General features: G+C 46.0%; 1 protein-coding gene across 1 annotated transcript in view; it reads left to right on the top strand.

The window, feature by feature from the left end:
- Positions 1-14,391, top strand: part of ADGRL3 (adhesion G protein-coupled receptor L3) — a 312,615-nt gene that overhangs the window by 204,492 nt on the left and 93,732 nt on the right. The window contains exons 14-15 of the mRNA XM_014520156.2: positions 10,811-11,020; positions 13,337-13,557. Coding sequence (XP_014375642.1) covers positions 10,811-11,020; positions 13,337-13,557 — 431 coding nt within the window. The remainder of the gene's footprint in view (positions 1-10,810; positions 11,021-13,336; positions 13,558-14,391) is intronic.

Genomic DNA, 14,391 nt, shown 5'->3' with positions numbered 1-14,391 from the left:
ATGGGTAGCCCTGCCCCTTGACAGGTACCCCACTCCCTGGTCATCATATTGGGACCAATGCCAACACCAGTGGGGCCCAGAGCAGAGCGCAGGCTGTCAGGGGTCTGTGGAGTTGAGCTGGGCTGCACCAGCAGGGAGAGTGGGGAGCTGGCCTGGTTCCATAAAGTCCCTGCCAGCCAGGACCCTGTACCCCCACCACCCTGCTCTGGGTCCCGCTGGCACTGGCCCTGGGACACTAGTGCTGGCCCTGTGCTCCCGCGCCCACTCACTCCCAGGGCCTGCCCAGTCCTGTGGTACAGGCAGAGGGGGGCTGGGGGGGCCGGCACACAGCACCGACCCCCTGCTCACTGGCAGAGAATGAGCTGATGTGGAGCATGGGGAAAAGCGGCCCCTTCCCTGCCCCGTGGATGGCACTCTCTGCTGCAGCCGCTTGCAGCCTGCATGGGGCTGTCCTGAGCAGGAACAGGCAGCCCCATGTGGGCTACGAGTGGCTGCAGCACGGGGCGGGCAAGGGGCTGCTTTTCTCCTGCACTCAGCACCAGCTTGTAACCTGCCCCCGCTGCCAGTCTGGGCTCTGCGCCGGCTCCAGGATTGCCAGTCGGGGTTGTGTGGTGGTGGCAACAGCAGCAGCCCCCCTGACTTGCAGTGCCAGGCAGTGTTTGGTGCTGCTTCCCACCCGGAGCTTGTGTGCTGGGCAGCCCAAAGGTGGCGGTGGCAGCCTCACCACAGCCTACCATGGCGTGAGTTCTGGGCAGGCAGCAGCAGCAAATGCTGCCTGGCATGGCAAGCGGGGGTGCCACTGCTGCTGCCACCACCACACAACCCCGATGGGCAAACCTGGAGCCAGCGCAGGGCCCAGACTGGCAGCGGGGGCCCCATGTGGGGCTGCCTGTGCCTGCTCAGGACAGCCCCAGGCAGGCTGCGAGTGGCTGCAGCAGGGAGCGCACTGGCCACAGGGTGGGGAAGGGGCCGCTTTTGCCCAGTTTTGCTAGGTCATAGCATTATTTCTTTCTGGATATCCCTGCCTCCCAGCTTCTTCTTTATCCATGTATAAGTGATATTTAAATTGACTCACTTTCCATTCTAAAGAAATGCTCAAGTTGTGAGTTGTTTCAGGTCTCATTAGATTTGTTTGTTCTTAACACATTACTAGCTCCATCTTTTGTTTGTAGCACTGGGAAGTCTTTTGGTCTTTATGTGCATGTTAGTTAAGCAGTTACTTAGGACAGCTACACTGTCAGCAGAACCTAAATCTCCACATGCCCTGCTGTTGGGTGACTTGGCACTTACATTTTATATATCTGTACCTTTTTCACAGTGAAATTAATGTCAATGCCATTAACAATAGAGGTGGGAGACAGCATCCTTGTTTGAGGTCAGTTGAACCATTCGCTCAAGCCTGTTTACTGTGTATCTGTATGTTATGTCTCTGCATAAAGTCTTGATGATATTACATATTTTTGTTGGCATATACTATTATAATTTGAGCTATTTCAGAGTGAATTGTGATGAGACTGAGCTTCCACAATGCAAGCTAACAGAAAGAGGGACTTTCAAAGGTCCATTTTAGAAAATAGTGGGCCCTCTATTTATTTTATTTTTTTAATCTTTCCACCTCAATCAGGCTCTTCAGCATCACTTATGCTGCCTTTCTCTGGACTCTTCCTTGTTTGAGCTGTTTTGAATACTGATGTGCCCCAAGTTGATTCATACACTAATGTAGCTGCATTATCACCTGAGCTCTGTAAATAGTGGTTGTTGCCATGAATAAATGTAGGGTGATTTTTTTTTTTTTTGTCATCATTTTCACTGCAGTAGTATTCAAGAGCCCCAAGCAGGGACCAGACCCCATTTTACTAGAGCAATAGAAACACAAGTGAAAACAAGCCTTCCCCCTGCCCATACACACCCACCCCCAGCCTGTGATGTGGTGCCTGTCTGAATGCTGTCTAATATTGCAATGGCTTTCCATGCCATTTATATATCACATTGCAAGCTCATAACTAGTGATTTACTGTTCACTTTCAGCCTTGTGTCTTTTTCAACCATGTTCCTTTCCAAGTCTCCCTCTCTCACCCTGAATCACTCTGCTTTCATGTATTTTCTCCAGATGTCTTAGTTTGTATTTTTTCCATGTGTTATATTTCCTTTCCATATTTCTAATTCTCTCCATCCCCTCTTATTATTTATGTGACCTCTCTGGTATTGGAAGCATTGTTCCTTAGGACCTTTATCAAAGCCTGGATAAAGATGTTAAATAAAACTGCCCTTACAGCAGCTCATTAGCAGCTGCTGGCCTCACCCCAAACCTGATTGTTTTTTCTCATTGCTCTTTGTCTGCAACCAGTTCAAAGACCTTGTGGAGAGATTTAAGGCAGGAGAACATTACACTTAGGAGTTCTCTGAACCTCTTCCTTAATAGTTGTAATTCAAGTAGTTCCTCTTTGCAAGCTTGGAGCTTTTCTCTGTTTATTACCTTCTCTTTCCCAATCAATTCTTCTCTTACAGAAGAAAGTGAGGTTCAGGGTGATTTCCTCGTTGATGAGACTGTACTTTCTGGAACACAAAGTTCTTATGTGCATAAGCAGGAATCTGTTTGATCTGTGTTCCTATGTCCAGTTTCATCCCATTCTGTCTGCTGAATTAAGTCATTAAACAAAGGAAATTGTTGTCCCTGGATGCATCTACACATGCTATTAGCACAGAACAATTAACTCTAGTGCATATTGCACTGGAGTTTATTGCTCCTGGGAGCCGTATTTACATGTAGTCCTGGGACTGCAGCACATTGAACCAAGTCAGAGCAGCCCCTGGTGGCAGGGAGTGCCAGGGGGTCAGCCTGCCAACCAAGGGCTGCTCTGACCCAGCTCAATGTGCTGCGGAAGGGCTGGCTGGGGCATGACAGTACTCCAGTGTGGGGCTAGCTAGCAGTCAGTGAAGCACCCTCATGCCCCAGCCAGACCCATTAGTGTCTACATGTGTGTTGCTGCGCACTAAAGAACTACCCTGCTGTGGAGTTTATACTGTCGTCTAATTGGGCCGCATGTGTAAACATGGAGAATTTACTGTGGAGCTAATTTAGGCAGTTCTGCAGTAAACGTTACATGCAGATGTGTCCTGAGTAGAATTTAGTCAGGATTGCTCAGGGCAGCTCTAGGATATCTACTATAAATAGCATTAAAGGATTTAGAAAGGTGCTTGGAGTAAAACATCATGGAGTAAAGTTTGTGCTAGTGGCCTGGGATTGGTATATACAGTGGGAGAGAGGGGAAGGCAATGGAGAACATAGCATTCAGGAGCTAGTCATGAAAATGGTGTCGCTTGAACACAAGGTTTATGGGAAAGTCTGTATTGCAGTCAGTACTCTGACTGCAGTATAGTGTAGACCCACCCAAGTTGGTTCTGTTTGGCACTAGCCAGCTGGGGTACTGGAAAAAATATAACTGTAGCAGCACAGAGCTCCATAAAGACGGAAAATCCCTCTCACGCATTAGGTTAAGTCCTGCTGAGCTCCATGCTGCCATTGCTGGATTGCTATAAATACCTGAGCTTGCCAGTTTAGAAGTAGTTCAGGCTTGCCTACACTACACTTTGTTCACTGCTGTGTAGATGTACCTTAAGTAAGACTAGCTCAGCAGCTGTCACTTATGTCTCCAAATAAACCAATGGTGTGATACTAGCTGAAAGATGTCTGTTGTGAGTAAGCAGAGCTGCTCCACTGATCTGACACAGCCAGCCTGCTGGGGCCAGAGGGATGCAGTGCTGAGGCCTGACTTCTCTTTCACTCAGCCCCGTATTACCCGAGTGAACCTCATCTGACAGCAGTGAAGGAAATGCAGCATTACTGAGCCTGGACTGGAACGTTGTATCTACCACATACTGCATCTGTGGTAATCTGCAGTTTAGCTTTTCCGTTTTTAATGCATGACCCCCCCTTCTCCCCCCCCAACCAACTCTGTATTTTCTTTACAATTCAGAATTTCTGTTTTAAGTGCCATGGGGGGAGTAGGGCGGAGGCTGATTATATGGCAACTTCTCCAATCAGTCATTCAGTGCCAGGAAATCCTCACCTTGTCTCTTCCATCAAGATTGGCTTCCCTCACCTAGTGCACTGAAGAGCTCCCCTCACACTGCATCCTTAGGAGAGGCTTAGCCCTGAGAGATGCTGAAAGCCCTTCACTCTCTTTGATTTCTTTGAAAATGAAGGATGCACAGCAATTCGCCTGAATGGATTGTGTCTGATATCATAAGCCACTGACTCCTCTCCCAGCCCGATCATCAAGCTAAGGGAGATTTGGTTAAAAATCCTACCAGCCCTGTGACATGGAATTTTTAGCACTCTGATTCCACAGGTTTTTGGGAACTGCATTTCTAAAGTTATTTATGCACCTAACTCATTTTTTTTGAAGGGGGGGGGGTAGTGTCTCCTAAATACCTTTCAAAACCAGCCCTGAAGACTCGTCTAAGTTTAAGCACATTAGTAACCCTCAACTAAAAGCAATCTTTCTGAACCAGGACACAAGCAGGTATCCTTAGTGTTTTGCTCTTCCTGTCATGCTAAAGGTGACCAGAGGCACTGGAGCTTTACAGTCACAGACAGCAGTGGTTTCCTTAGGGATTAGAAACACTGTGAGGGCAGGCTCTTAAATCTGGTTTTCAGGGGAAAAACAAACTTCCCTTGGAACAGCTTGTGCATGAGACCCGGTGGGAATTGTTGCGTTGGAATTATATGGTGAGATAGAGCATGGTGGGAGACCCTTTCTGTGAGGAGAAGCAAGATTTTAACCGTATTTCCTACAAGGAAACTGAACCAACTAGGAGCAAATGTCCCAGGAAAGTAAAGGCTGGATGAATCAGCTTCCCTTCAGGCACATTCTGTGTGGAGCTGGAGTGATTTTGAGTCGTTTGAAATGAGGATGAGGCTATGAGCAGAAGTCAGTGGTATTTAATGCCAGCTGTAGATAAGAATCAGGCCTCTATTTCCTTAACTAGAGAGTAACTGGGCCTGCTAAGTGTGGTCCATTATAATGTGCAATGATGAGCTGCTGCTTGGATGTCTGGAGAGGATATCCCCTGCCACTCATTATTGCACCCTTGGTGGAGTGCTGCTTCCTACTTCCTCTCTCTGATTTCTTACTTCCCTCCCCTTCCTTAGCCTAATGCATCACCAAGGGAGAAGGGACCCCTATGCTCCACCTGTATACATGGACACATCTAAGAGCAACAAGTTGATGAGACCTTTTTTATTTACCATTTACTATGTGTTACTCCTCCATACACAAGCATGTTGCTCTCCCTTCCTAGGGGGACAGATTAGCCAAGAGCAGGTGCCCTCCCTAGCCAGCACCTCTACCAATACTTTTAATAAGAGGAGAAAGGACGGCTCATCTAAAGGGCAGGTCAGTCTGTTATCATCTGGCACTCACTGGTGTTTATTAAATCTGCTCTGGTCTGCAGGCGTTGCCTCCCCTTGAACAAGTCACGTATCTTGAATGCAGTTCATAGCCCAAATAGTACTGTAATTCACCCAGAGCACATTTCAAAGTAATGCTGTGATTCAACTAGTCTGGTTTCCACCTAAGCAACTTAGGGCCTTTGTACATGCCACAAAATTGGCCTTTAAAGCAGCTTAAATGTCTTTTTGCACCACTTTAATGGCATTGCTGTTTGCATGCTCAGCAGTGTATTCTGCTTTAAATGACTTTGGTACGTAGCAAGATAAACCACCTCTGAGGTGTTTTAGTTTGCTACTTAACAAAGTGTAATGCTGCACAGGGCACTGGAAGCTGCCATGCTCAGGGCTTGGTGGGCCCCATCCTGCTTAGGGGCTGTGGGACCTGGCAGCAGCCATGCAGGCAGGCTCCACTGAAGAAAAAAAAAAAAAAAGCTGCAAGCCTTATCTTTTTTTTCCCCCCTCCCCAAAGCCTGCCTTAGCTGTGTGGGGGCCCAGGGCTTCCCTCCGCAGCTGCTGGGGGGAGGGGGTGGCGTAGGCAATGCTTTCCCTTGCAGCTGAGGTGCCCCCTGGGACCGCTCAGGCCAAGTGTCAACTGGCGGGTGCTGTGTGGAGGCCCCATAGCAGCTCAGGGAACTCTTGGCCCCGCTGGCAGCTCGCCCCCGCCCCCCGGTGCTGAAGAGGCAGGTAAGGATTGGGCCCCCACCCTTGTGTGCACACCACAGGGGGTTGACTCGGTTTAATTCTCCCTAAATTGACTTGGCCCCGCTGGCACCGCCCCCCCGCCCCCCGGTGCTGAAGAGGCAGGTAAGGATTGGGCCCCCACCCTTGTGTGCACACCACAGGGGGTTGACTCGGTTTAATTCTCCCTAAATTGAAGTGGTGTTTTTAAAAACCCACCATTTCAATTTAGGGAGAATTAAACTGAATAAAACCCCCATCACGTGTATAAGCGGCCTTAGCGACTGATCCAAAACATACCAGAGCCCAAGAGAGTATTTCCACTGTGGATCAGGGTCAAACACAAGTCTTTATTAGTCTTTAGGTATGCCCTTATTTATCATGTGGTGACTTGGCTGCCTACCCTTGTGACCTTGAAGATTGATTTTTGTAATTTCCTTTTCTCTGGGTGATTAGCAAGGCTGATCCACTGTTTACAACTTGTTCAGAATGCGGTAGCATCATTGGCTATGTGGTTGGCTACTCATTTATTTCAGTCAGCCTTATTGATCTGTAAAGCTCTGAATGCTACTGGCCCAGGTTATGCAGGAGATTTCCATTTGGTGGATGTTTGTATTCGTGTGTCACTTGGTGTTCAGGGGTTTTGTCATCATGCCTGAAGTCAGTAGGTGCTTGCACTTCTGATCTGCTGAGCCACATGGTGTGGAACTCAGCCTTAAGTGGTATGTCTCACCTCTCTTCTACATTTGCAAAATACCTAAAAGCCTACATTTTTTCCTAGAAGTGTTTTTAAATTATTGGATTTTTGTTCATTCGTAACCATCTTTTTGTAATCTTGTTGTGATAGTGGAGTGTCTCCTATTGCTGAGAAGCTGCTTTCGAGTGGTTGTGTGGCATCTGAGTGATTTCTAATGCAGAAGCTAAGTAAAACTGTTACTCTTATAACAGTCTTGGCAAGTGAAATGCAGGTGTATCAGTAGGAGAAGCTCCCACAGTCAGTCCCACACCAAAATGTCCAGTGGTGGGGAAGGAAAAGGTTGGGATAAGATACTTTCTCTTAATAAGTAACAGCCTCAGGTAAGAGTCTACAAGTTGCTTGATACATGGAACTTCTTGCCTTTCTTCTGGACCTGACACTTTAGGGCAAGGTATGATGACATATTTCCTATGACACCTACCCCAGACAACCCACCATCCGCTCAGTTCATTCACTGCATGACCCAGAAGTCAGGATAGCCATCCCTTTTGTCTCTGCAGGGACCAGCAAACTAACTCACTCCCCCAATGCACACAGTCCTGGTGAAAGCCCTTCTGGTTCCTCCTCTCTCACTTTTTGATCCTAAGAGAAGGGGAAGCTGGCAGGTCCTTTCTGCCTCCTCCTCCCTACAGTGCAGCGGTGCAGAATCTGCTCTATGATGCTGTTCAGCAGCATTTAGCACCCTCTCCTAGTCTGTGTTCAGAGGAGTAAATAAGTGGAAACAGCTGAGGAGTGACGATGGAGCTCTGCGGTTTTTGTTCATTCTAAACCTGGTATATGTAGAGCTGGGCATGTAAATGGGATAAACCTTGTATTGTGTGCATTCCAGATGAAGCCAGTAGACCACATTATCAGACTAGGAAGAACCTCTGAAAGTTGGTTATGTACAAGGCTGACTTAGTCATGAAACCTGGTGAATTTGTGCTGTTAATCTTGGGCACAAGCTTTCCCAAGTTCATCTGTCTGTCCCCTTTATCTGCCTGTGCCAGCTGTAGAGTTACATTTCTACATCGTGGGGCTCTGACACTCTGCCTAGCAGTGCCATGTAATCAGGTGAACCAGCGCACCATTTGTGGCTGGGTCATTTCGGAGATCTTATCTGCTTCTTTCTGTCAACCTCATGTGGAACATAAAAAAAAACCAAACAAGGATTGGGATTTGTATTCAATTTTTTGGAGTTGCATTAAGAGTAAAGTGATGAATATGAAACTGTAAACAGCTCAAAGAACAAAGATGCCATCAGGAAAAAGAGCATGCACCGTTTTTCCCCTGGGTTTTCCACATGTGATTGCAGGAGGTGGATAGCATGGCCATTTTTGTCACTGTTACAATGGGTGTGTGTCAGTTCCTGGATCCTGTGCCACACACACACACTTTCCATATTCCAGGGAAAATTGTCAAGATTATTTTGGCAATAAACCCACCATTTTTTCTGTCTGCTCCCAGAGCTTGCCCTTTATAGACAGCTCCTGGGGTGTGGAGGCAGGGGAAGCCGCTCACTAGCTTTCATTATCATTTGATGCCTATCAATCGTGCTGATAAAGCCAATGTGCTGAAAGGGTTCGAGTTGTTTTTGATGGGTGCTGACAAAGCAGGAGTATATCAGTAAGTGCTTGACACTGATGTGGTTTTATCATTGTCAGGCAGGCAACAAAATGGATAAATTAATCACCTTTCCCCTAAGTCTGCCACAGGCATTTCCTGGTAAGGAGAATGCTTCTATCTACTGGATTTTTGAAGTCTGCTGCTGCTGTGCCTGGAGTCCCACAGCTGCGTAGATTAGGGCACTGGGGTTCATGGTCCTGCTGCCTTTTAAACCATATCCCCTGTGTTTATGAGGGAAAACAGCAAGAACATGATGGTAGCACCACTGTCACAGCACTTTCCTTTCAAGCTGGCATAGAATTCAAGCCTTTTTCCAGCTAAATGTGGCTTTCATTAATGATTAAAGGAAAAAAATTGCCAAAGAAGCAAATGGGAGGCCTCTTCTTTTGTTTTCTATAATCTGGCCTTCAGTTGTCTTCCTTGTCCTTTTTCATCTTGCCCAAAATGCCCCTGCAGAAGTCATTGTCCTGTCCTTTAGTCTCAGCCATGTCACACCACCCCTTTTCATCCTTCTCTACTTTTCCTGTCATCTACTGCACCCTCTCTCTTACCTACAAAGCAATCTGTAATGCTGGACCCACCTCCCTCTGTCCCAACTCCTCACTCTAACTGTTCAAAACCGGCTTTCCTCACTTCTTCCTTTGGGCCACTTAGGCATGTTTGCATGGCCTCCCTCTTGACCCTGGACTGCCACTAACAAAATAAGTCCCCACCTAGTCTGCTGAGTTGCCAGTCTATGGTGAACCCACTTTTGCTGGGTTCACCATAGACTGGCAACTCAGCAGACTAGGTGGCTTGGGGGCAGCACAGAGGGAATGTACCTTGACAGGGATGCTCCCTAGCCATTTGATCTGCTTAATGATGAGAACTTGGTGCACCTGAGAGGATGGTATTGGGTGATACTTTATTGTCAGCAGTCCCAGGATCAAGAGTGGGGGTTGAGTACCTCTTCCCCTGAAGCCAATAAAATTTTGTTGGGTCTGCCCTAGATATCCTTATCTTCAGCTTCCTCTTTGTACCTCCCATCCCCATGAATGGAGCACTGCCTCTGCTCTCCTCTCCAAATGACCTTTCTCCCTTCCAAGCCCCTCTCTCCTCCTCTTGACACGTTGCCATCAACCTACTTAGATCTAACTAGTTGGCCTGTGACTTGCCATGTGTTAGTTAGTGCATGTTTAGATATTAGCCCTGTGGGGGAAGAAAGCACATCTGACCATGCCTACCACATGTAGCGTAAATCTGTGTGGCAATATGGATGTGTTTCACAGTTGTAATAATCTTGCCACTGGATGCTGTGTGTTTTTCTTCCAAGATGAGAGTTCCAAGTGCCTTTAGCTAGATTTCAGGAGTGAATCCAGGCAAACATTGAGAAACATGCTGAGTTCGGCATCCTGATTTAGTTCCTTGGGGTTCCTACCCCAATCTTTAAACTAATCATTGGGTCCCGGTGTTCTCAGAGCACATGGCTGCCTAGAGGGACAGTATCCAAGCTGTGACCAAGACAGCATTGCTTTGGCATAGGTGGGATCTAGATTGCTTTAACATGGCTTATAAAGGGGAACGTACATCTTATAAACTCTGTTAAAATCTTCCTGGATATTGTTCTGCTATCCAGTCTGAGTTTCCAGATTTCTTTTAAATACATAAATACAGCTTCAGGGTTTGAAAAATCAATGTTATTATTTTCCTTTATTTGTGAACAAATGGGGGAGACATTGAAACAGTTTTTTTATATCTGAAAACACAAAAATTATTTCTTTCTGTACATGTTAAAAAGATGCACCATTTTAATTTTGTTAGTGATAATTATGATTACTTTTATTATCATGAAAGACAATCCAGCTTAGAGCTATTGTACCTAGGTGCAATTAAATGGGGCTTCTTTGCTTTTTAGACCCTTCTGGCACAAAGATGCAAGAAGGATGCAGTTCTTGTTTTTGCCCCATGCTGGACATAAGACTAAATCCATCATCCTAAATCTACCAGTGACTCCGGCCTGCAATATGAATCTGTTAAGGGCACTTGTGCCCTCACAGTCATGATCTGCCGAACCACTGTCCTACTGCTGTATTTGCAAACAAAACAGAAAGGGAGAGGGAAGAATGTAACTTTGAGGTTGCAGACATTGATCTGGAAATGGTGTTCTTGACTATTTTAGTCCTGCAATAGGTACCTGTCCCTTGTGCTACAGTGTGGTGAGGGGATACAGAAGTCTATCAGTGGGACACAGATACCTTGTTTTGTTTTTTTCCCCCTCCAGTATGAATTATCTGACACTTGGCCTGTGACTGATTATTTTTCTGTTATGTCTCCAGCACAGTGATGCAGTCCACGACCTTCTCTTGGACGTGATCACGTGGGTTGGCATTCTGCTGTCACTCGTCTGCCTCCTGATTTGCATCTTTACTTTCTGCTTTTTCCGTGGACTCCAGAGCGACAGGAACACTATTCACAAGAACTTGTGCATCAGCCTCTTTGTGGCAGAGCTACTTTTCCTCATTGGTATCAACCGGACAGATCAGCCAGTAAGAAACTCAGCATAAACATCTTTACCCTCCTGTTTTGTCAGAGAATGTCTATGGCATAGTCCTGCAGTGAGATATGTATCTTTGCTCTTCTGGGCCTTTGTACATCTCAGCAGGATCAGGGCTCTGGTTCATAATCAGGATGCAATCTTGATTCCAGTGAAGTCAAGGGCAAAACTCCCAGCCATGTCAATTAAGCTAGATTTGCACCTTGGATATTTGTGTGAAGTTTGCATGCAAAAAGTGTGTGTAGTTTCATGTTTTTCCTGCATTGTATTGCACTAACAGTAGTAGAGTAATTCTTCAGATTTTTTCTGTTATAGGTCCTTCTTTGAGGACATCAGCCAAAGTCCACTGTAATCCTTACACTGGCTTCAGACAGTTCGAGGCTTCTATAACTTTCTGAATAATTGCCCATTAAGGGCTGAAATTGTGTGCCCTTTGACCTCAGTCCAGAGACAAATATTTCTGGATATTGAATTAATTTGCATCTGGAAGTTTTCAGGGAAAGCTCAACTTGAACAAAACAATAACAAACAAAAAGTTGTTTTTCCTAAAACATTTAAGCCCCATTTTGCATTTGCATATGGTATATACAGTTCTTTTGAGGGGTTGGTGTTTTAGGGTTTGTGTTTTTTAAAGAAAAAGCCTTCAGACTCATCAAGGATTGAGTTCTCAGTGAGAAGTAGTGGCTTTGATATATATAAAGGAATTTGGTTAATGAAGAATAGGGTTTCTACATTTTGAAATGAACAGACTTGGCATGGTCACTGTGCTGCATCTTACTGGATTACCTCAGGCCATGCACCATGTGGGCCATACGGGATCCCCACCCCCATTGCATACTGCACATGGGTAGTGGGACAGGTGGCTGCAGAGGTCCATGAGCTAAAAGTTAACCCACTCAGTTGCAAGCTGCCTGTGACCTAAAGACTACATACCACAGGTCGCCAATTGGACAACTCTGGGCTAGGGATTGCTCGGAGCATCCTCTTCTTGAAGCTGTCCACTGGACAAGTGAGAGGTAAAAAGTTATGAGGGACCAAGGAAACTGTGGCTTAACTTAATGAATGCTACTCTGGTGTGGGGATGGAGCTCTGGCTTTCGGTTTTTGCCCCGGCCCTGCCTCCGATGGGGCAGAAGCTATCTCACTGCCGTTTACCCGTGTTAGCCAAAAATTACCAAATGCAAGGTGCAGAAAAGCTACTTGGGACAGGAGAAGATCCCAGAGCCACTTGCAAACCAGGACTCACTTACAGACAAAGCATTTCAAATTCTAATGCTCTGGTGGTCATGTGGATAATGGAAAACAGACTTTCACATCACTTCTCCCAAACCATCCATTAAGATATAAAAAGGCATTGATCTTGCACTTACGATAAGCTGGAGCAAAATACCCAGCGACCTCAAAGCCTTTAGGCTACAATTTATCAAAATGTGTAATGGAATAAGGTGTACACCATTCCCATTGAATTTCACTGTCCATAATCTTAAGGCTCCTTGGAAAACTTGGACTATAAGTCATATGCCTAGGCCTCTAGTGAAGGAGTTTGCTTTTGCTCATCCTGACTCTATTTAGAGAAAGAAAAGCCACACATCCTTGGTAATTTCAAATGTATTTTTTAAATGTGGTGATTGTTCTTAGAGGTATCCCAGTCTGGTGCATGTGTGTGTAGAATTACCCCTCATCAAACTTGCATTCATCATTTTCCTCAAGAAGCTACAGCATGTGCTCCATGTTGCAAAGACAAAAGGATTTTCTTTCACCTATGGGAACTCCTTCATAACATCCAGTTATGGCTAACATGTTCTCCTTGTTACAGACACTTTCAACCAGCTCCTTTCTCTCTGGAAACACAACTACTTGTCTTTTGTGCACATTTTTGGGCATACTGTGGCAGTGCAGGAATCTGGGCTACATCTAGCACATGACCTGCCAAAATGTTACAGGAATCCTTTGCTAGAACCCTTGAGCATCAAGTCCTCATGGAAGCTGAAGATTGCAAAAACCACTGTGGGGGATGTCTTTTCACTTGTCCATGCACACCAAGACCCTGCACTGTATTTTCTCAGGGCTGGTTTGATTTCAGATGTCCTTGAAATAAAGGTTGTGCACTGGAATTCTGTGTTCTCGCATCCCTTTTCCTATTCTATGGCTCCTATTCTGTGGTTTTTATAAACTGATTTCCACTCAAGACACACAGAAAGTGGTTCTAAAATGAACATCATGATTGCAATAAGTGTGGTGGGTTTTTTAACTGTTGTTTATTTTTGGCTTGGAATCAACCCCTTCCTTTGCTATATTGAATCTCCCAGATTGCCTGTGCTGTGTTTGCTGCCCTCCTGCACTTCTTCTTCCTGGCGGCATTCACCTGGATGTTCTTGGAGGGCGTGCAGCTGTACATCATGCTGGTAGAGGTGTTTGAGAGTGAACATTCACGGAGAAAGTATTTCTACCTGGTTGGCTACGGGATGCCTGCATTGATAGTGGCGGTGTCAGCAGCAGTCGACTACAGGAGCTACGGCACAGATAAAGTGTAAGTTGAGCTCTGACAAGGTTGTGATTGAGCCTCATGTGCCTCTAAGGAAGGTCCTGATAATTCCTGAGCACTATGAGGACCTTGTTACACATTATGCTGAGATGCACAAATATTGATCGGTGTTAGTGCTAGCTTGGAATTTGGAGCAGTTACATACACCCTTAGTCTAGAAGCCTTCTCTGACTGTCCTTGCAAAGCTGTGTCTTGCCACTAGAGGCCTGGTGAGCAGGGTTAGGACTAGGAGCTGTAGCTATGAGTTTCCACTAGAGAGCTGGTGAGGCAGGATAGGCTTCTTTCCCTGCTCTGTGGGTGGGGGTGTGAGCGGTCCTGTGATACTGGAGGACTTCAACTTGAGTGGCACATCTGTGAGGAGTGGCTCCATCTTAATGGAACAGGAGCTGGGTAGTGCAGATCAGAAATAATCCTGCCTGGAGTGGTGTAATTTTGAGCTGCTTAAAGGGTTTTTAAAACCACTTTAAAGTGTTAATCTGGAGACAATCCAGGGATTAATAGCTCCAAGAGCTACCCAGAATTACTGTGTAACAAGGCCCTAAATGAAACAACTACAAGGCCAGGCTTGTAAATTAAAGACCATTTAAGTAATGCAAATACCCTCATTGACTTCAGTGGTCTTTAGGTCAGGCCCAGCGTGACCACCGTTTTCCCATTTTATGCATACTCCCTGACTAAATAGCTATAGAGGGTACTGTGAGCCAGAAGGAGCTGTGCAGCAGATCCTGTATGGCCACTTCAGAAAAATTCCTGCATCCAGAAGTGCTTCATAGATTCATAGATGTTAGGGTCAGAAGGGACCTCAATAGATCATCGAGT

The sequence above is a fragment of the Alligator sinensis genome, unplaced genomic scaffold (genome assembly GCF_000455745.1).
Source record: "Alligator sinensis unplaced genomic scaffold, ASM45574v1 scaffold62_1, whole genome shotgun sequence".
In the NCBI taxonomy this organism is placed as follows: Eukaryota; Metazoa; Chordata; order Crocodylia; family Alligatoridae; genus Alligator; species Alligator sinensis.
The sequence above is the reverse complement of the archived record's forward strand: the minus strand, read 5'-3'. Positions and strand labels throughout refer to the sequence as shown.